The sequence below is a fragment of the Scyliorhinus canicula genome, chromosome 18 (assembly GCF_902713615.1).
Source record: "Scyliorhinus canicula chromosome 18, sScyCan1.1, whole genome shotgun sequence".
NCBI classification, from domain to species: Eukaryota; Metazoa; Chordata; class Chondrichthyes; order Carcharhiniformes; family Scyliorhinidae; genus Scyliorhinus; species Scyliorhinus canicula.
Genome location: NC_052163.1, coordinates 34,221,759 through 34,245,040, shown reverse-complemented (window position 1 = coordinate 34,245,040; position 23,282 = coordinate 34,221,759). Strand labels below are relative to the sequence as shown.

At 45.4% G+C, this 23,282-nt stretch overlaps 1 protein-coding gene across 3 annotated transcripts in view; it reads left to right on the top strand.

Annotated features, from left to right (window-relative positions):
• Positions 1–23,282, top strand: part of LOC119953757 (alpha-1,6-mannosylglycoprotein 6-beta-N-acetylglucosaminyltransferase B-like) — a 1,231,367-nt gene that overhangs the window by 1,090,014 nt on the left and 118,071 nt on the right. For all 3 annotated transcript variants that reach the window (XM_038778343.1, XM_038778342.1, XM_038778344.1), the window contains one exon: positions 19,477–19,607. In XM_038778343.1, the coding sequence (XP_038634271.1) occupies positions 19,477–19,607 (131 nt within the window). The remainder of the gene's footprint in view (positions 1–19,476; positions 19,608–23,282) is intronic.

Genomic DNA, 23,282 nt, shown 5'->3' with positions numbered 1-23,282 from the left:
GAGTAGCAGGCAGCCTGAAGGGGGCGGGCAAACAGGCAGAGGTTGTGGTACATATTGGTACTAATGACATAGGCAGGAAGGGGGATGAGGTCCTGCAGCAGGAGTTGAGGGAGCTAGGCAGAAAGTTAAAAGACAGGACCTCTCGGGTTGTAATCTCTGCCATGTGCCTGTGAGATTAGACATAGGAAGATAGAGCAGCTAAGCACATGGCTAAACAGCTGGTGTAGGAGGGAGGGTTTCAGTTATCTGGACGACTGGGAGCTCTTCCGGGACAGGTGTGATCTGTATAAGAAGGACGGGTTGCATCTAAACTGGAGAGGCATAAATATCCTGGCCGCAAGGTTTGCTAGTGTCACACGGGAGGGTTTAAACCAGTATGGCAGGGGGGTGGGGACCCGGAGCAATGCATCAGAAGGTGAAAAATTGAGGGAGAACTAGGGAATAGGGCCAATATGGCTCTGAGGAAGAGCAGACAGGGAGATGTTGCTAAAAACAGCGGGACTGGTGGCCTGAAGTGCATATGTTTTAATGCAAGAAGTATAACAGGTAAGGCAGGTGAATTTAGGGCTTGGATTAGTACTTGGAACTATGATGTTGTTGCCATTACAGAGACCTGGTTGAGGGAAGGACAGGATTGGCAGCTAAACGTTCCAAGATATAGATGTTTCAGGCGGGAGAGAGGGGGATGTAAAAGGGGTGGTGGAGTTGCGCTACTGGTTCAGGAAAATATCACAGCTGTAATGCGGGAGGACACCTCAGAGGGCAGCGAGGCTACATGAGTAGAGATCAGGAATAAGAAGGGTGCAGTCACAATGTTGGGGGTTTACTACAGGCCTCCCAACAGCCAGCGGGAGATAGAGGAGCAGATGGGTAGACAGATTTTGGAAAGGAGTAAAAGCAACAAGGTTGTTGTGATGGGAGACTTCAACTTCCCCAATATTGACTGGGACTCACTTACTGCTTGGGGGTTGGACGGGGCAGAGTTTGTTAGGCGCATCCAGGAGGGCTTCTTAAAACAATATGTAAATAGTCCAACTAGGGAAGGGGCTGTACTGGACCTGGTATTGGGGCATGAGCCCGGCCAGGTGGTAGACGTTTCAGTAGGGGAGCATTTTGGGAACAGTGACCACAATTCAGTAAGTTTTAAAGTGCTGGTGGACAAGGATAAGACTGGTCCTAGGGTGAATGTGCTAAATTGGGGGAAGGCTAATCCTAACAATATTAGGCGGGAACTGAAGAACTTAGATTGGGGGTGGATGTTTGAGGGTAAATCAACATCTGGCATGTGAGAGACTTTCAAATGTCAGTGGAAAGGAATTCAGGACCGGCATGTTCCTGTGAGGAAGAAGGATGAATACGGTAAATTTTGGGAACCTTGGATAACGAGAGATATTACAGGCCTCGTCAAAAAGAAAACGGAAGCATTTGGCAGGGCTAGAAGGCTGTGAACAGACGAAGCCTGTGTGGAATATAAGGAAAGTAGGAAGGAACTTAAGCAAGGAGTCAGGAGAGCTAAAAGGGGTCACAAAAAGTCATGGGCAAATAGTGTTCAGGAAAATCCCAAGGCTTTTTACACGTACATAAAAAACAAGAGGGTAGCCATGGAAAGGGTTGCCCCACTGAAGGATAGGCAAGGGAATCTATGTGTGGAGCCAGAGGAAATGGGTGAGGTACTAAATGAATACTTTGCATCAGTATTCACCAAAGAGAAGGAATTGGTGGATGTTGAGTCTGGAGAAAGGTGTGTAGATAGCCTGGGTCACATTGAGATCCAAAAAGACGAGGTGTTGGACGTCTTGAGAAATATTGAGGTAGATAAGTCCCAGGGCCTGATGGGATCTACCCCAGAATACTGAAGGAGGCAAGAGAGGAAATTGCTGAGGCCTTGCCAGAAATTTTTGGATCCTCACTGTCTTCAGGTGATGTCCTGGAGGACTGGAGAATAGCCAATGTTGTTCCTTTGTTTAAGAAAGGTGGCAAGGATAATCCAGGGAACTAAATATGGTGAGCATCCCATTTGGAAGCAAATGGGTGTATTAGTGAGAGGCAGCATGGTTTTGTGAAGGGGAGGTTGTGTCTCGCGAACGTGATAGAGTTTTTCGAGGAGGTCACAAAGATGATTGATGCAGGTAGGGCAGTGGATATTGTCTATATGGACTTCAGTAAGGTCTTTGACTGGTACAAAAGGTGAAGTCACACGGGATCAGAGGTGAGCTGGCAAGATGGATACAGAACTGGCTAGGTCATAGAAGGCAGAAAGTAGCAATGGAAGGGTGCTTTGCCGATTGGAGGGCTGTGACTAGTGGTGTGCCGCAGGGATCAGTGCTGGGACCTTTGCTGTTCGTAGTATATAAATAATTTAGAGGAAAATGTAACTGGTCTGATTAGTAGGTTTGCGGACGACACAAAGGTTGGTGGAATTGCGGATAATGATGAGGACTGTCAGAGGATACAGCAGGATTTAGATTGTTTGGAGACTTGGGTGGAGAGTTGGCAGGTGGAGTTTAATCGGACAAAGTGAGGTAATACATTTTGGAAGGTTTAATAAAGGTAGGGAATATACAGTGAATGATAGAACCCTCAAGAGACAGTCAGAGTGATCTAGGTGTACAGGTCCACAGGTCACTGAAAGGAGCAACACAGGTGGAGAAGGTAGTCAAGAAGGCATATGGCATGCTTGCCTTCATTGGCCGAGACATTGAGTATAAAAATTGGCAAGTCATGTTGCAGCTGTATAGAACCTTAGTTAGGCCACACTTGGAGTATAGTATTCAATTCTGGTCGCCACACTACCAGAAGGATGTGGAGGCTTTAGAGAGGGTGCAGAAGTGATTTACCAGGATGTTGCCTGGTATGGAGGGCATTAGCTATGAGGAGAGGTTGAATAAACCCGGTTTGTTTTCACTGGAACGACGGAGGTTGAGGGGTTATCTGATAGAGGTCTACAAAATTATGAGGGGTATAGACAGGGTGGATAGTCAGAGACTTTTTCCCAGGGTAGACGGGAGGCATAGGTTTAAGGTGCGAGGGGCAAGGTTTAGAGGAGATGTACGAGGCAAGTGTTTTACACAGAGGGTAGTGGGTGCCTGGAACTCGCTGCCGGATAGTGACAATTAAGGGGCACCTTGACAAATACATGAATAGGTTAGGATTAGAGGGATATGGACCCAGGGAGTGTAGAAGATTTTAGATTAGACGGGCAGCATGATCGGCACAGGCTTGGATGGCCAAAGGGCCTGTTCCTATGCTGTACTTTTCTTTGTAAGAAGTCTTACAACACCAGGTTAAAGTCCAACAGGTTTGTTTCAAACACGAGCTTTCGGAGCACGGCTCCTTCTTCACCTGAAGAAGGAGCCGTGCTCCGAAAGCTCGTGTTTGAAACAAACCTGTTGGACTTTAACCTGGTGTTGTAAGACTTCTTACTGTGCTCACCCCAGTCCAACGCCGGCATCTCCACATCATGGGTACTTTTCTTTGGTTGTTCTTTTGTTCTTTGTTCTGAATTCTCCCTCTGTGTACCGGAATAGGTGCCGGACTGTGGCAACTAGGGGATTTTCACAGTAACTTTATTGCAGTGTTAATGTAAGCCTATTTCTGCAGTGGTGGGGTGGGCAAGCAGTGATGTGATCTGTGGGAGACACAACAGGATATAATTAGAGTAATCCTTGGTCAGTGCAAGCACGCATACAATTACAGGACAATATCATAAACCATATGAGCTGAACCAATGGCCCAATCCCCTGTGATAACCATCACTCTCACCAATGAAGCCATGCTTTAAGGTGCTTAACCATTTCGACACATGTGCAATTGCATGGCCTTCTCCCCTTGTGGAAAAACCACCCTCAGCTTCATATGCCCAACCCTTAATAGCCCTCCTGCGAGTAATCAATATAGAACAAGACTCAGGACATTGGCTCCTGCATCCCGATATGAGCCTAATCTATTTGGCAATGGGCAGTTCATTGCCTCCCATGAATGCTTGGACATGCAAGAGTGTCCGGGTCATCCTTGGTGATGGAGAAATAGGTGTCAATTGCGGCCCATCTGATGTCTTATTCATGTGGCATACAAATCCAATGGAAACGCATGCTTCGTTCAAACAACGCATCTTGCCTGGAAACAGAAGGTTGTGGATCTGCTTTAAGATCCTGTATCCAAGATCTTTGCTGCTCGTGTGCTTCATCTCACCACAGCTGCTATTGCCTGCCAAGCTCTCTTGGTAATGGCAGGTTCATTGTATCGCTCCAGATTTCAATTTTGTGAACCGCGATCTCCAGGTCCCTGTTGCAGAACCTGGGAACATTAAATTCATGGCACACACTCACAGCACTCCTCTGGGACATTCTGCCATCTTAATGAAAAAGGGATCTGGATAAGTAAGGATTCTTGCAATATGCAGTGCTACTCAATACCCTGGGCAACCGCCTGATGCAACCTTAATCGTGGGTTGTGCACAGATTGATGTTGTTGCGGGCATTCATTTATAAGTTTCGAGTCGGGTTGCCAACTGTGGTAGGGCATACTCTTGAAGAGTCCATCATATGAACTCCTGTACCCAAACAGTCATTCCATCTATTGCTGGAGTATCCAGGGCAACTGCTGAGTTTTTCCAGCATCCTCTGTTTTAATTTCAGATTCCCGCATGCCAGGTATTTTGCTTATTTTAACATTAAAAACCAGTTGGCCAACATTCTCAACTTTCACTCACCTGGCAGCTTCTGAATTGTCCTCCCACAAACCGTTGAGAACCCTTGACAATTTCCTTGCTCTTGCAGTGTCTGAGTCCCAGGCTGCCTCTTTATATCGGGCCTGAGTCATGAAAAGCCCACCTCCTAATTCAGGTACGTCGCTGCCAAAACTGCTGCCCACACCCAGCCTGCCCCCTGCAATGAAGACTGTGGTAGTATGACTAGGGGTATTACGGTACCTTGGAAGTGAGCTGCTATTGATGCAGAGGACTCGCTGCTCATTGGCCCGGGCAAGTCATGTGCCTCTCAGCCGATTGGCTGAGAGGTAGGTAGCTCCGCCTACAAGGTGGGATATAAAAACCCATGCTTCCTGGCAGTCGGCCTTTCTTCTGTACGTCTGCTGCCGGGCACACATCTTGTGCATTAAAGCCTATCATTTGGATGTCATCTACGTTTCGTGTCCATTGATTGTGCATCAAAGACCATACCTCCAGAGCCACTTTTTCTTAAGACAGGTGCACATAACTGGAAACTTCCCTGCTCCCACTACCCACCTGGAGGATGGAAATTAGTTGACATTTCTTCATAGTGTAGGAAAGCAAAATCATTACAACTCTTAACTGTGCTTTAAAAATCTTAAATGCATTGACTAGATTGCAAAGCTCTGCTTACGTACACTTACATTACAAATTTATAGAATGCTCTCCTGTCTGAACTACTGGAAGTTAAGACAGTGTGCAGCCCACGGTTGAATCTACACATACTAGTCTCAGCCTGGTTATGCGCAGCACAGCAGTAACTTAAACGGTATTTATTTGTCCAAACCATCCAAACTTTCTGAAAAGAGCTCTATAATTTTACAAAACCCCTTTCTTCCCAGGAAAGGTATACAAATTGGTATTTACAAATTGTTGAGGTAGCCCCCCTCTTACTCTGCATGGTCCAGATCGATAGACAATTAATCAAAAAGATACACCACAAAATCTACAAAGCCAAATATATTGTGATGTGTTCAAACTGAATGCTACACTTTGAAGCCGAGAAAAGCTTTAGTCATTGACATACCACATGGTGCGTATTCAATCAGTATAAAAACCCCAACTCCTGTCGTGTCCAGTGAAGCACAAAGTGCTGCTTGGTGCTTGGAGAATAAACGGTAAATCAAAACGTTTGCTTCTTTTTTCTCTGTCAGCAAGCTGATGTTGGGGTCATGGTTAGGTTATTAAATCTACCAGCATTATCGTTCAGCTTACGATCTCTTTTGCAAATCAGTTTTTGCAACTGCATCTATGATTTGGTGTGGCTCCATATAGTGGAGAATCACACTACCCCTGGAATGCGGAAGTGGAAAGAATAAACCATTTCAGTATTTCAGAACCCCATCACTGTGCAGTTATCCAAATGAGAAAGCAGCAGATCATTGTTTCACTCCTTGTTTGAAGTCGACTCATTCTACCTTTGTGTTGTATATCACATAACAAACTACATTAACAGTAATTGGTTCAGTTAGAGTGGATCACCATTCATTCTGGTACTCATTGTTTCCAGAGTTTGGAGGAAGTAATTTCTTTATGATGGTCGGCTGTATTTCAATGAGGCAGTGATGGCGTGGGTAACATCATGCGGACCATTTTCTATCATTACCATGTAATTTGCAAGGCAAACCAATCACAGTCATGAGCTGGATTCTTCGCTGCCCATCGTCAGTAGCAGAGTTCCCGATGTGGTGGAGAGTCCAGCTTCGGCCAAAAAAAGGCACTGATTCCGTTCCTGTTCTCCCGTTCCCTCGCTGGTGGTGGCATCCATGTTTATGCCCCGTGACAACGGGAGGATGCAAATGGGTCCATTTGACCCATGTTCACAGGCCGGGCGCTCGATTCTCTAAACCTATGTGAATCTCCGCTCCTCTGGGCCGAGTTTCACGTGGGCGAGAATTAGTGCAGGCATTTTCCAGCGTGGCCCTGATGCGGTGGATCGCACAGTCGGCCAAAGGGTTACTCTTTAAGGGAGTTGCCCCCAAGGCCCATCGGAGGCCCACCCTCTTCCACAATGCAAATCCTGCCCATACCACCCCCACAAGAACCCCCAAGGTCCCCCCACCAGAGACCTCCCATAAGAGAGACCCCCACCAGAAACCCCCCAATGCAGAAATCTCCACCAGAAACTCCCACGAGAAACCCCCAACCCCCATTACAGGCACCCCCACCAGAAACCCCCCAAGCTCAGCTGTGCAAGCGACCTGCTGGCTCAGGTAGAGAGGAAGAAAACCACATCAGATGGATTTAAACCCCCTCAGATATTTGATCTACAATGCTTTCATTCATATCAATGTGAAATTGATTTTATTCGGCTGTGGTTGACAGCTTCCACACACAGCCAGCTGTTTTGATAGTTTAATCTAATTTCTCTTCAAATTTGAGTGGATTTCAAGTAATTAGCTGTGAAGCCAACAGCAGCACTTAACTGGCTTTGATGTGGTCCAAGAGCTGTCAATCGAGCTAGATGTTTATAAACATTGGGGTTAGTTTCACAGCTGACTACTTAAAATCCACTCAAGGGAGAAGGGAAATGCGATTAAAGAATCCAGACAGCTGGCTGTGTGCGGTAGCTGTCAATCACAGCCTATTGCAGATCAAAGATCTGAGGGGGTTTGAACCCACTGATGTGGTTTTCCCTTTCTAGGATTTTACAGGTTCTGCTTCCTTTGCCTGAGCCAACAGGTGTATTGCACAGGTGTGTTTTAAAGCTATTTTTATTCACTGTCTCTGTCTGGACTGCTCTCTTGCTTCCAGGCAGGAGGCTCTGTAATGGGGATATCCAGGCAGGGGTTTCTGATGAGGGTCTCTCTTATGGGGGGGGGGGGGGGGGCGGATTCTGGTGGGGTCTCTGTCATGGGGGTTTCTGGGGGTGTCTCTGTAATAGGGGGATTCTGGTGGGGGTCTCTCTTATGGGGGGTCTCCGTAATGGGGGGGCTTCTGGTGGGGACTCTGTAATGGGAGTCTCTGGTAGGGAGTTGGTGGGGAATTCGTTCCCCCTCACATTGTGGGAGGGGAAGGTAACCAGAAAACTCCATGATGCGGGAGGGGGTGCTGAATTGCATTGGGGCGGGGGGAGAGGATTCCAGCCACTGGATCTCGCTATCGGGCCACCCGCTCAAAATTATAGCCCAATAGCAGGATTTGCGACGGAATCTCTCGCAATCCTTGCTAGGCATAAATTTGCATGGCTGGGGATAGGGAATCACTTCTGATTTGCGCTCCCAGTATGAGTCAGTGGTGATTAATCTCCAGTGGGAGAACATAGGGTGGGATTATCAATTGCCCGATGCCGTAATTGGCAATCGGGCGGAGAATCCCTTCCGACGCCCAAATCGGGGACGGCAGCGGTTTGACGCCAGTTTTCTATTCTCCGCCTGCTATGAAATGGCGTCATCGCCGCACACTGTTGAAATGGAGTTGGCGCATCATCGGAAGGCTCCCCCGATGCTCTGCCCCAATGGGCTGAGTTCCTGACCGCGCGAGGGACGTGTGGTCTCAGTGGTCGGGAACTCGGCGTGGCGGCCATGGACTGTGTCCGGCGTCACCACAGTCGGCCAGGATCCGTGCTGCAGGTCGGGGGGGGGCTTCCGCGAGGGCTGGGAGGACTGGTGGGGGCTGGCCAGGGGGGGCAATACTTGTCAGGTTGGGTCTGCGCATGGCCGGCGCCATGTTGTATGGCATGACCACTGCAAGTCGACGCCGTGCACATGCGCAGCTACGGACAAGGCCATTCACCTGCCATTTTTAGTGCGGGGGCCGGGAGTTTTATCCAGTGTCACTGCTAGCCCCTCACCGGTCCCAGGATCAGTGACTGTTCGGCACTGATTTTGGTGTCGTAAAACGCCACAGTTCGCACGCCGGCGCCGGCACTTAGCCGCTGAATCGCGAATCCAGCCCATAGTCTCCCAAACAGAGAATTCCGGCCCATATAAAATGGGCATCAAACATTGCTAACTGTGACCGAAAAGTTAGACAATGATTCAGGAGGCGTACCTGGATTTACAGAAAATTTATATCTCAGCTGATTTTGATTACATGTTGACAAATTTCAATCTACCTTTCTGCCTCCTGCAGCGGGTATCCAAAAGAAAAAGAGTAATGGAGGGAGGCAGACTGTGTGCAGGAAGGACATCACACTCAGCCAACACATTGTCACCAGTGGGGATTGACTTGACCAATATTTCTTAAAGGAGCCATATGAGTGTTCATAAAGAAGATTTTATAGATTACAATATCCTGGGTATGGCTTGTAGGAACAGGAGAATTGATCAGAAGGGCACTTTGGCACTTCGTGTTCCACATATCCTGCCTTATGCCCCTGAACTCCATTGTGGAATTATAGATACTCTAGCACCAGGATGGAGGCACCCACTCGAGAAGAAGCAGTTAGAAACAGTGATATAAACACGACTTGGCCATTTAGACCTTTTAGCCTGTTAAACAGAGTTGGTGAGTTAGATGGATTTTCTCAAGGTGAAATCACCATTGAGCAAGAGGGCTCAGGAGTGGAAGGGGGAGTGAGATGTTCCCCTCCTGAGGGTGAAGTAATGTCCACCCAGAGCTGTGGTGCCTAGGTACCCAACTATCAAAGTTCCTGGTTTTGAAAATAGCAGTAATGTAGGTAGCTTCCATGCCTATGGTTTATCGAACGGTCAAGCCTGAATAGAGTATTAATGATTCTTGTCTGCATGGTTGAGTTTGGGCAGCACGGTGGTGCAGTGGTTAGCACTGCTGCCTCACGGCGCCGAGGTCGCAGGTTCAATCCCGGCTCTGGGTCACTGTCCGTGGAGTCTGCACATTCTCCCCGTGTTTGCGTGGGTTTTGCCCCCCAACCCAAAGATGTGCAGGCTAGGTGGATTGGCCACGCTAAATTGCCCCTTAATTGGAAAAAATGAATTGTGGATTCTAAATTTATTTTTTAAAAATGAATGGTTGAGTTGCTGCCTGGCTAATTCAGCAAAGAGCAAGCATAGAAAGATCCAGTCACATAATATTCAAGGCACTGGCCATTTTCCCTGTACAACTTCAACTGTGTTACTCATTCAGGTGAGCTGCTGAGCTGCAGCCAACAATTTACCAATAGCTTTCTGAGGCAGTAATAAACAAATAAATCCAAGTAATGCTTACAATCTAAAAACCCTGTCAAGTGAATATTAGCATACTGGAAACAAGTGGGTTTTTTTCTGTGATCTCTAAGTTCTATTTCCTTATCTTCCTCATTTTGACAGAGGAGGAGAGAAGTTCCCAACGAGATATCCATTTCCTTAGAGCAACATTTAAATATGTCTTGTTCGCACTTTCATGCTCGGTGAACACTTCAGGGAAGCTTCTTAGCACAAAATAACAAAAATCATTGCCCTGACAAATTTATAGAAATATGCAGGAAGTTCACCAAAAATCGCCTCCACTATGCAACATCTGTGCCATGGGTAACAATGACTTGCTCATACCATTACTTATCCCAGGAGTTGGCACCCTTAATTACAAGCAGAGCAATTTTTAGAAATTAGTGTAATATACAGTCGCTGGGATCTTTTGTCCCCATCGTGGTAGGATACACTGTGGGGGAGGGAAAAGCCAGCCAAAAGTCCATTGCCTTTCAACGGGACTGGATGATCCCGGAGGTGGGCAGGGCAGGAAAAGCCAACCCATTAACTTTAGAGCCAAACGCTGTTACTAAAATGCCAATAAACAAGATAGCGATACATTTCAACAATAAAGTTTTCACAGAAAAGTTGTTCATTGAATGATATGTTTTCACAAGTACAACATTAATACGGGGTGGCACGATAACACAGTGGTTCGCACTATTGTTTCACAACACCAGAGTCCCAGGTTCTATTCCCACTTGGGTCACTGTGTGGAGACTGCATGTTCTCCCCGTGACTGCATGGGTTTTCTCCGGGTGTTCCGGTTTCCTCCCACAAGTCCCAAAAGACGTGCTTGTTAGGTGAATTGGGGATTCTGAGTTCTCCCTCAGTGTACCCGAACTGGAGCCTGAGTGTGGCGACTAGGGGATTTTCACAATAACTTCATTGCAGTGTTAATGTAAGCCTACCTGTGATAATAATAAAGATTATAAAAGTTAAGAAATGAAGCAAGCTGTTTAATTACCATCACAATGGGTTTGATCGATGAAGGTAAGGAACCGCACATGAGTCCATAATGTATCCTGTGCCGCTCCAGAACCATAGATTGCAGACCTTGACTTACACAATGGTGGCGTTTGCCAATGTTAGGTTAGGGACTCTCGTTGGTTATTCCCATCCATCTCCATTTAACTGCAGCGGGGCAAACAATTATCGACTTGACGATATTTAGAAAGGAGAATTTTGGAGTGGCCATTTCTTGGTTCAGGATTCCATGCTAAAATTGCCTGAAAATGAGCAGTATTTGAATTCAAAATCCAGACACGTGCACGTAATGAAGTGGGTTGCTATTTTAATTTCTTGGTTGTTGCATTCATGTGAAACTTGTCCCTTGCTACCTGTGTGTCATAAATCACTGTTAAAGTGGGTCAATGGAATTATTATTTTGATGAAACCCTGAGCATAACAAGACCAGCACTAGTTATACTTGTGATATGGAAATGAGAGGAAATGTCAATAAGATGTACCCACTGCATAATATGTTCACAAAACAATAACTGCATTCCTGTGGAATATGATCATTTCTGTACTCATTGACTAAGATTGATGGGGCGAGCATAAGTAAAACATGAGAATTTAAGTTATGGAGGCAGATATATTTGAAAACATTAGCAGAATCTAAAACTGTAGCAAAAAACATTCTTGCAAATGAATCGTTTGTTCTCTGGAGAGGAGGGAAATGATTACACTGTTATTTAGATGTCAGCTTGCGATATCAGACAATCTGTCTTGTGTTTATTATTGATGTCTGCGGCAAGACAGAAATGGCTCACAAAAATCAACTCATCTGACAGAATCATGGGGGTGAACCTGGCTGATTCTCCCATTTCTATCATAAATTATGCAGGAATATTTCAAACTGCCTGGACTGGACACCAGCTCTCAAGGGAAACACTGACTTTGCAGCACGTGCAGCGATGAGTTTATTTGGGAATTGAATATTCAACCATCAGACATTAGAAGTATTGATAGGACTGTGAAGTCACAAGGGCAGAGATAGGTGTTCATATTTCAGGTGCCAGGCACTGAAAATTAGGAATCAAATGGGGAGGGGTTGTGACCAGGAACGCCAGATTGAAATGGCTTCTATCAGGCCATTGGTTGGGGGAGTTATTCGTTCATGGGATGTGGACATCGCTGGCTGGACCAGCATTTATTGCCCATCTGTCTGTGGGCATTTAAGAGTCAACCACATTGCTGGTGGGTGCAGAGTCACATGTAGGCCAGACCAGGTACAGATTTCCTTCCCTAAAGGACGTCAGTGAATCAGAGGGGTTTTTTAATAACAATTGACAATCTTTTAATTCCAGATTTTAAATTGCATTCAAATTCCACCATCTGTCGTGGTGGGATTCGAACCCAGGTCTCCGGAGCATTACCCTGGGTCTCTGGATTACTAGTCCAGTGACAATACCCCTACACCACTGTCGACCACCGGTTTACAGTGGCGTAGTTAGCAATGGTGAATTGCAGATCACGGGTTAAATCTGAAAAAGATCTCAGCCACAAAATCCAGCTCTGCAACACCACTGTTTTCAGTGTTACGAGAGCTGGCAGATTAAAATACCGGCGGGGGATCTACTCCCAATGACCTCCAGGCCAGACCACGGCAAGCACCATGTTTGGAATGATAATAGCTCGATGTCTCTTGATATTGGAAGACTGCAGAGTGGTTAGGCTTTGACTTCAGTCAATTCCCCAACGTTGATCTGGTGCCCAGCTTGCCTGATTGGATCTCATCGATTCTGTTAATGTCCTCTTCTAAACACATAACTGAACAAGGGATTATCGTTCTCCTTTCATAAGACCATAAGACATAGGTCAGAATTAGGCCACTTGGCCCATTGAGTCTGCTCCGCCATTCAATCGTGACTGATATTTTCTCATCCCCATTCTCCTGCCTTCTCCCCATAACCCCTTATCCCCTTATTAATCAAGATTTCAGGTGAGGTGTTTTTGACTTTCTTTTGTTGCCGCAGGGTTAGTGGAAGTACAGCATACTGTGTAGACTTTTGGAAGGAGTGGTGTGGATTGATAGACGTCTGACCAGAAAACATGCTACCCAGTCATTGGGACCATAGTTGCTGTTCCTCTGAGACCTCATCATGACATGGAAATGGAGCACAGGCAACAGAGAGGAGAAACTGGACATAGAGGGTGGAGGAGAGGAAGATTTCTCAACTGAAGCCGGGACCCATCTAGTATCTTCAGGGAGCACGTCTTTTTTTTTTAAATTTAGAGTACCCAATTCTCTTTTTCCAATTAAGGGGAAATTTAGCGTGGCCAATCCACCTAGCTTGCTCATTTTTGGGTTGTGGGGGCGAAACCCACACAAACACGGGGAGAATGTGCAAACTCCACACGGACAGTGATCCAGAGCCGGGATCGAACCTGGGACCTCAGCGCCGTGAGGCCGCAGTGCTAACCCACTCCGCGACCGTACTGCCCTAGGGAGCACTTCTACCTTCACCTCAGCCAGGAGCAGTACTTCATTGTATTGCACCAGTGCTGAACCACCAAGGAAGTAGTCACAGAATGATAACACCTCTTCGAACCAGGCCAGCAGCCGAAGAGCGGAGCAAGGACCAAAGATCTCACCAAGGTCCTCAATTTCTATGTAATAAATCCTTTTAGAGGGCAGCACAGTGGCACAGTGGTTAGCATTGCTGCCTATGGCGCTGAGGACCTGGGTTCGAATCCCGGCTCTGGGTCACTGTCCGTGAGGAGTTTGCACATTCTCCCCGTGTCTGCGTGGGTTTCACCCCCACAACCCAAAAGATGTGCAGGGTAGGTGGATTGGCCACACTAAATTGCCCCTTAATTGGAAAAAATAATTGGGTACTCTAAATTTATTTTTTAAAAATTTTTTTTAATCCTTTTAGGATGGAACTGGCAACATTGCCAACATTTCTCAGTTTGCTGTGCATTGCATTGTTGCATCCGAAAAACCACCTGTACATAAAGAAAGTTCAATGGCTACATCATCTGCAGCTCATACCTCATACTAGATTGAAAGATGGGGCTGAAATTGGATTTGAGATGTTGCGTAGGCAGAAACACATCATAGTCCCGTGGGTTCGCCACATTGCCGATTCCAACACTTCAGGGATGATATGATTCAGATTATATAATTCAGATGACCACCTCCTGCACAGGAGGAGCCATGCCTGTCCCCCAGTTGCTCCCTCTTGTTATGTGCTACCTCATCCTGCAAGAGAGAGGAGAGAGCTTCAGTGAGTGTGTTGCTTTGTGCTCAGGCCATAAAGAGATTATAGGTCATATAATTTACAGTGCAAAAGGAGGCCATTCGACCCATCGAGTCAGCACCAGCCCTTGGAAAGAGCACCCTACTTAAGCCCGTGCATCCACCCCATCCCTGTAACCCAGCAATCCCACCCAACCTTTTGGACACTAAGGGGCAATTTAGCATGGTTTACCTGTCACGGTTGAATAGCTGGAACAATGTGGAAGCTGTGAGCTGTGAGTGGAAGCTTGCAGCACTGGTAAGTGAGTGATGGTGAAATGGAACATATGACTGGAGGGTTGTTAGAAATACTAGATGGGCAGTGAGGAATATGTGATGCATTGATACAGTGTGTGAGGTTATTGTTGCTTTTCGCAGAATATGACATTTGAAGATTCATTCACTGATTTTGACCACTGGTGTCAGATCATTGAACTTTCTCTGGCACTGTGACCAGACTCTCAGAGTCAGACTCCAATTGACTCCCGTGGCTATCTACTCCCTGCCCCTTCCATATGCTTGTCTGAATGGCCTCCTGGCCCTACGCAGGATTAAAGACTGTCTCCTTCTTTCCATCCCCTACACTAAAGTCTCTGGTGCTGCATGGAAGAACCTTGAACCTCTCTCTGGGATGTGCTGTTCTATTTCTCAGAATATTGCCTACACATGAAGTCTTTCACAGCTACTTCAAACCTTTACTGCAGTCAGATTTAGGAGGTACAAGTTGACTTTCAAACGTGTAGGCCAGTTTTAATGATGCCAATCTTGCCCTAATCTGGGCCCTGTGCTAAGTGTGCAACGACTCAGTACCATGTTGAGCATTGGGCTGCACACCACAACCAAGGAGATGTGCAGACACATTACAGCATGGGTACTGTCTGCATCACTTCCATCGGGAGCAGGGTAGTCACACATCACAAACCCTAATTCACTCATAGGCTAAATCCAATTTTTCAGCCAAAGATTGGAGACACATAACCGCATTAAAATATTTAAGTTCCTGTTGTTGAGCTAGTGCATAATACCCTACCATGTATTTTATTCTAAGTTTTTTTTTGTTTTGTTTTTTGTGCATGTTCCCTTCTCTTCTATGTATAAATATATATATATATATATTATTCTGTGTACATAACAGTAAATATACTTAGTTCAAAAACCCAATTTAAAAAATGTATTTTAAAAAATATTTAAGTTAGAGGCCTGCCTTCAGCAAGCTTGTTTTCCTGCCACCCCCAACCAAACTTCCTAAAAATCAGAAGTGGCTACACTGGAGGTGTGTTCCCCTTTTCAATCCTTATTTTTTATTGTGAACCAATTGCCCTACAACAAACATTTTTTTTTATAAATGTTTTTTTATTGAGTTTTCATATTTTATATATGATAAATTACAAGTTATTAGAGAGAGAGAAAAAAAAAGGAAAACACAAAAATTTAACATGAATATTTACAGGTAAGCATCTTCATAACAATAATTGTGGCCGCCCCCTTTAGCCAGCATACATATTTTACATTCCCCAATATGGCCGAGGCACATGTTTATAGGCATTTATTTATAGTTTGGTTTTGGGCCTTGGCTTGCCATCAAACCCCCATACCAAGCCCGTAGCCCCCCCCCCCTCCCCCCGGCTACCTTCCCCTGATTCCCGTCCATTTTCCCCTGGTTCTTGGCCACCCGACTATTCTTCCTCATGTACGTTGGCCACAAACAGGTCCCGGAACAGTTGCATGAATGGCTCCCACGTTCTGTGGAAGCCGTCGTCCGACCCTCGGATGGCGAATTTGATTTTCTCCATTTGGAGAGATTCCGAGAGGTCGGACAGCCAGTCTGCAGCTCTGGGTGGTGCTGCTGACCGCCAGCCAAACAGGATTCTACGGCGGGCAATCAGGGAGGCAAAGGCAAGGGCGTCCGCCCTCCTCCCCAGGAATAGATCTGGCTGGTCTGAAACCCCGAAGACCGCCACTATCGGGCATGGCTCCACCCTCACCCCCACTACTTTGGACATAGCCTCGAAGAAGGCTGTCCAGTACGCCACAAGTCTGGGGCAAGACCAGAACATGTGGGCGTGGTTGGCCGGGCCTCTTTGGCACCGCTCACATTTGTCCTTCACCTCCGGGAAGAACCTACTCATACGGTTTCTCGTTAAGTGGGCTCTATGTACCACTTTTAGTTGCGTCAGACTGAGCCTTGCGCACGTGGAGGTGGAGTTGACCCTATGCAGTGCTTCGCTCCAGAGTCCCCACCCTATCTCCATCCCCAGGTCGTCCTCCCATTTCCTTCTTGTTGCGTCCAGTACGGTGTCGTCCCTATCTACCAGTCGGTCATACATGTCACTACAGTTCCCTTTCTCTAGGATACTTGCGTCCAGTAGGTCTTCCAGTAGTGTCTGTCGTGGCGGTTGTGGGTACGTCCTTGTCTCCTTTCGTAGGAAGTTTTTGAGCTGCAGGTACCGTAGCTCGTTCCCCCCAGCTAGCTGAAATTTCTCTGTCAGTTCGTCCAGTGTTGCGATCCTGTCGTCCGTGTATAGGTCCCTGACTGTCAGTGTCCCCCCGTCCTGCCTCCACCTTTTGAAGGTGGCGTCAGTCAGTGCTGGTTTGAACCTATGGTTGTTGCAGATGGGAGCCTTGTCCGACATTTTGTGCAGGCCAAATTGCTGCCGCAGTTGGTTCCAGGATTGGAGGGTGGCTGTCACCACTGGGCTGGTGGAGTGTTTTTTGGGTGGGGATGGGAGTGCTGCCGTGGCGAGGGCCCGGAGGGAGGTTCCCATGCAGGAGGCCTCCTCTGCACGCACCCACTCGGCTTCTGGCTCCTGGATCCATCCCCTTACTCGCTCGGCTGTTGCCGCCCAGTGGTAGAATTGTAGATTCGGGAGGGCTAGCCCCCCCCTGGATTTTGTTTTTTGTATGACCTTCTTTGGGATCCTAGCATTTTTGCCCCCCATACGAACGCCATGGTATGTTTGTCCAGCGCTTTGAAAAAGGCCTTGGGGATGTAGATCGGAATGGATCTAAACAGGAAAAGGAACCTGGGCAGTACGTTCATTTTGATCGTCTGGACTCTCCCCGCGAGGGAGAGCAGGAGTGTGTTCCATCTTTGCAGGTCCTTTTTAACTTCCTCCGTCAGGCTGGTGAGGTTCCATTTGTGGATCCCTTTCCAGTCATGGGCTATTTGGATCCCCAGGTAGCGGAATTTATTTCGGGCTTGTTTGAACGGCAGCCCCTTTAGTGCTGCCCCCCCCCCCCCCCCCCCCCCCTTGCGGGTGTACTGGGAAGATCTCACTTTTGCTCATGTTGAGTTTGTAGCCCGAGAAGGCTCCAAACTCTTTCAGGAGCGCTATGATTCCGTCCATGCTGCTTTGTGGGTCCGAGATATAGAGGAGCAGATCATCCGTATAGAGTGAGACTCTGCTCTCTACCTCCCCTTCGGATCCCCCTCCAATGTTTTGCTGCCCTGAGCGCGATTGCTAGCGGTTCGATTGCTAGTGCGAACAGCAGCGGGGACAGTGGGCATCCTTGTCTGGTGCCCCTGTGCAGCTGGAAGTATTGGGAGTTGGTATTGTTGGTCCGTACACTCGCCATGGGAGCGTTGTATAGGAGCTTTACCCAAGCCCTACAACAAACATAACCATCTTCCTTGTGTTCTTCGCAAGATGATCAGGGAACTAAATGCATCACCAACCTTGGATTGTTACAACTACATTATCAAAAATTCTAACATCGCTTTCCAAAGGACTCTGGAAAACTTACCATGCACTCACCCACCATTGCTGAAATTTGGATTATGACTGGATAACATGCCATGTGCGCTGGATTGACTAATGCAGATCGTTAACCTCAAATTGAGAAATGGTTTCATCTGGAAATTATTGTGGCATAATTGGTGCGACATATTGTAAGATAGTACATGCATCTGAGCATCTTCAGGGTCACTCGCTGTGATCCTCATTATTATCCATGGGCCTTCTCTTTCAAATGATTGGAGAGATTTGTGAGAGGGCAAGTTGGAAAAACTAAATTCAGTTGGCCAATCCTTCTTTACTTGCTTCATTTTTCTTACGTTTTTTGTTTTATTTTGTGAAGTTAGACAGTGAAGAGCAAAATAGCACCGAAAACCATATGCATGTATCAGTGCGCATTGCTGAGGGATTGCTTAACTGAGCAGTCAGTGTTGGAGTATTTTTCTATCACGGTTCATATGAGGTTAAAAACCTAGTTCACTCACAGAATATGGATGGAGTTGATTTTCAGTTTCGGCAGACGTGCAGTGCAGTGTGCTTTGTGCTATGGCGCCTGACCCAGACCTGATGAGCAGTGGGGAAATGCCACAATAGTTCCCTAGTTAATTTCTTGCTGTTGCCTGTCCTAATGTTACCCAAAAATGACCCAAAAAGAGGATATATAATCCATTGCATCTGGTTAGACATCTAAATGAGGGGCCAAGCCATCGAGCATATATGTTTGATTGGCAGTTCCACTTGAATTTAAAACATGCATATTTAAGTTTTCTTCATCCTGGGCTATTTTGAGACAAATTCCCCAGAATCCCTTGTTCCCATTAGCATTCCTGTCTGAAGCCAAAAGAGAGGGACAAATAGGTCAGGTAGTTTCTCACTAATCAGTAGAAAACTACCAATGTTCATCGATGTTCATTGCAGTTTAGCACAGCAGGCATCATTTTTTTTCAATCTCTGGGCGACATAGTTACTCTGAATCTGCTGTCTGTCATTGCTTTTGATTAACTAGCCAGTTAATGTTTCATAAATATGTTTTGCAGATAACAGCTAAAGTGACTGTCTAGTGAATGCTTTGTTCTACCAGCATTGAGGGTAACCATATCAGAGCTTGCTATAACCATCGTCAAAATACAGACCAGGGTCTCTGGTTTTTTTCCCATGTGCAAACAACATTTTTCCGATCCACTGGACTTCTCCATATTTCTGCCCTGATTTTGTAGGGTCTTTTGCATTATCAAATGATTGTTGCAAACTACCCTGCACAAAATTACAATGATAACAACTGATTATATAGAAGGATGTATTATGGTACTTTACTGGGTAGTGTGAAGGTATTTATGTCTGCAGACATAAAATTAAAATTGGATGCTAGTAAATAATACAAAATATAATTTCTCCACTTTTTCGGCATTCTTATTTCAACTGCTATGTAATGAGAAACACATATGCGACCCAGCTTGCAAATCTAAATACTGTATGATTAGAATAAAGCCAATATGAATTGATAACAAAACCGATGATCGTATTTTGCATGTGATCATATTTACATTGTTCTAGTTCAACAATTTTAAGGTTCTGCGTATCTGTTATTTACCACAATGTGTGCTATTTGTTTCTTGATAGCACACAGTCCTGACAACTCATTTATGGGTTTTGTAGCTGAGATACTGAATAACACTGAGAAAAAGGCCATTCAATCAAGCAAGGTCAACAACATGGCAGTTGTGTATGGAAAAGATGCTAATATGTGGAAGGTAGGAAGAATATTATTATTCCTAGTTATTATATTATTGTAAGGTGTAAATTCTGATCAGGAAAATTAAAAAGAGAGAAAATACGTTAAGAATTGAACCAAAAGAATCTGGGGCTAAATTCAACAGCACCCAAAACAATGCACGGAGTCACGCTGCATAATTAGCTCATGACCATTGACTGCAATACTATCAACATGGGGCTTACATGTTTCTGGCTGTTTTAAATAATTTCACTGTCCAACCAGCACTAACCACACTGTTGGTTGGCTGGGCACCTGAATAAGGTATCACCTGTTGCAACTAGCCATTGTTGTTTAAAGACAAGATGCACTGTGGCCGGTTCAGTTGCTGGGAGTGCGGGGGAGCAGGACAGAACCTGGGAAAAACAGAACAATAGCACAACATGGGTGAGAATGGATTCCAAGCTGTCAGATACTGCACTTGGCGTCTTGCTAGAAGGGGTGATAAAAGGGAGAGGTGTCTTCTGCCTCCAGGAGAAAAGGAGGCCCACCCGACACATGTTCAGATTTAGTGGAAGCAGTTAGTTGCGGAGGCCAATGGCAGAAGTCACGCACCAAAGACCTGGATGCAGTACTGCAAGGTGTTAAATTACTTCACCCGAGTGATTAAAGTCAATGAATGCATCTTTAAGTGCCAAGTCCTACTACCTGCATCTTTAGCCTCAAACACTGTTCAGCTCAGCACAGTCTCATCATTCACCTAGCAACAATTTCTATCAATTGAGACACATTCCTGGCAATTATATTTTATGCAGCACCCTCACAAACATAGCACTGCTGTAAGCCTCACACTCACATCCCCATATCTCACAACTTCCACATGCTGCCTATTACTCCACCTTGAGAGATACATCAACAGGTCACACATCATGCACCAACGCTCTTTCCTATTTCCTGCAAAACAAGGTGGAGCACAATTGGAGGCAGCAGGAGCAAGCTGGCCAGGCAGTGGAGGAACAGCAAGAAGACATCAGGAATAGAAGCAGGAGTAAATCATTCAACCCATCAAGCCTGCATTCAACTAGATCATGGTTGATCTTCTCCCTCAATGCCATTTTCCCACACTAGCCCCAAATCTCTTGATATATTTAATAATGCAAAATCTACCCATCTCTGTCTTCAATATACTTGATGTCTGAGCCTCCATAGCCATCTGGGTAAAGACTTTCTCAGATTCACCACCCTCTGAGCGAAGAAATTCCTCTTCATCACAGTCCTAAATGGCCTAACTTGGACGTATTACATTCGGTCCCCACATCCAAATAATTGATATAGATTATGTATGTCACGATGCCTCGGCTAGAGTCCCACTTGACCCAGAGTTGCAACACGGGTGAAATAAGATTTTATTTAAAATACCCAAGGACCATTGTTGAGCCCAATAAACGATAGTCACCAGGTTTATAACTTTAAAGCAAGAGTAGTCTTTTATTATGTACGGTATAATTAAACGGACAGAAAATGTAACTGTCTATCTTCTACCCCATTCCCACACCCCACCCCTTCTTAACTTGCCGCACTCTCTACCCAAATTCACACAGACAAACAGCACACTGGGGAAAGGGTGGTGAAAAGGGAAAAACAATATTAATAAAAATAAAAAGATAAGGATGTTTGATGCACTGGGATGACTTCCAGTCGATGTCTTTCTGATGTTCAGACTTTCATTTTGGCACTTCTTCCTTCTAGGCTTGAGATGGTTTTCTCGGGTAAGGTTGTCTACTTTCTCTGCAGACTTAGCATCATTTGAGGTTCATAGCAAAAAGTGTGCCAGCACTTGGTGCTTTAAGAACAATAGAGTAGTTTTTTAACTTCAGCAAGCAGGAGAGAGAGAAAAAGAGCTCCTTTCACTTCCAAGTTCCTTTTCTCACGTTCTCTCAGAAAGCATCAGACAAGAACCAAATAACTTACTGTTGTCAGGCAGAACATTGTCCCTGACCAACTCGTCAATTGCCAGTTAACCAATTGAACCACGTCCCTCAAAAGCTGGTTCCTAAGATCCACTCGATGCCGAGGAATCTGGATTTTCCTCTCCAAAATACAAAACCTGGGAACACGGTGTCCTAGCAAGCAGACTGTTTCAACAGAGTCTTCTGCTTAAAGGCACATCCCAATTATGGGTCCATGGACCAAAAATAATAAAATAAAATAAAAAGCATTGGAACTAAGGAAATAACAGGAAAGACTCTTCCAATTGTGAACAGCTGAGACCCCAGCACTGGTACCCATTTATTCACAGCCTGTCAACCTAAGGATGACCTCTTTCTTCCTACTTCCTGTTTTCTATCTTAAAGCAATTCTCAATCTATGCCAGTTTATTACTCCTTATTCCAAATGTCCTAATTTTTCTTACTAATCTCTGTTGAACCTTCTGAAAACCCAAATACATTACATCTACAGGTTCCCCTTTATCTATTCTGCCAGCTACATCAGCAAAAAACTCCAACAGAATTGTCAAACATGATTTCCATTTCATAAATCTATGTTGACTCTACCCAATCCTGCCATTATCTTCTAAGTGTCCAGTTATCACATCCTTTAGAACAGGTTCTAGCATTTTCCGTATTCCGGATGTCAAGCTAAAAGGTCTGTGGTTCACCATTTTCTCTCTCTCTCCTTTCTTCAAGGGGTTACATTTGCTCCCTTGCAATCTGCAGCAAACATTCCAGAATCTGTCGAATTTTGGAAGATGACTTCCGATCCCAACAGTAACCTCTTTCAATATTCTGGGATGCAGACCATCAGGTCCAGGGGATTTATCAACTTTTAGTCCCATTAATTTCTCTGGAACTTCTTTTTACGAATACTAATTTCTTTACGGACTTCAATCCCGCGAGTCCATTGCTTCTCTAGTATTTAAGGGTTTTTTATACCCTCCAAGGAGAAAATACACACAAGGGTTGGAATCTCTTGGCCGTCCATGCAAGCAAGATCCTCCAGTCTCACCAATGGCCCACCCCCACTGCACGTTTCCTGATGGTGAGGGGGTACATTCAATGAGAAACCCCATTGACAGTGGCAGGACGAGAAGATCCCTCCACTGGCCGATGGCAGGCTGCTTTCACCACCTCATAACACACAGCGGGTTGCACGGAAAATCCCGCCCAAAATATCTGTTTAGTTTCTCTGCCATTTCCTGATTCTCCATTATAAATACTCCTATCATCATGTAATGGCCGCACATTTGACTTTGCTAATCTTTTCCATTCCATACCTATCGAAGCTTTTACTGTCCATTTTTATGTTTCACATTAGTTTACTTTCATATTGTATTTTCTCTTTCTTTATCAGTTTCTAAAATGTGTTCTGAATGAATTCTAAAATGCTCCCACTCCTTAGGCTTACTACCTTTTTTGGTAAATTTATATGCCTATTCCTTGGATCTGATACAATCCTTAACTTCTCTTATTAGCCATGGTTGGGTCACTTTTCCTGTTCGGATTTTGTATCTAAAAGGAATGTAAATTTGTTTTAAACCATGTACTAATAATTTAAATGCTGGCTATTGCTTGTCTGCCTCATACCTTTTAAGGTAGTTTCCCAATCTAACACAGCCAACTTGTTCCTCATACTTTCATAGTTTCCTTTGTCCAGACTTAAAGTTGAACTACATTACTTAAAATCTTAATGTAGCATTCCAGCATATTATGGTCAC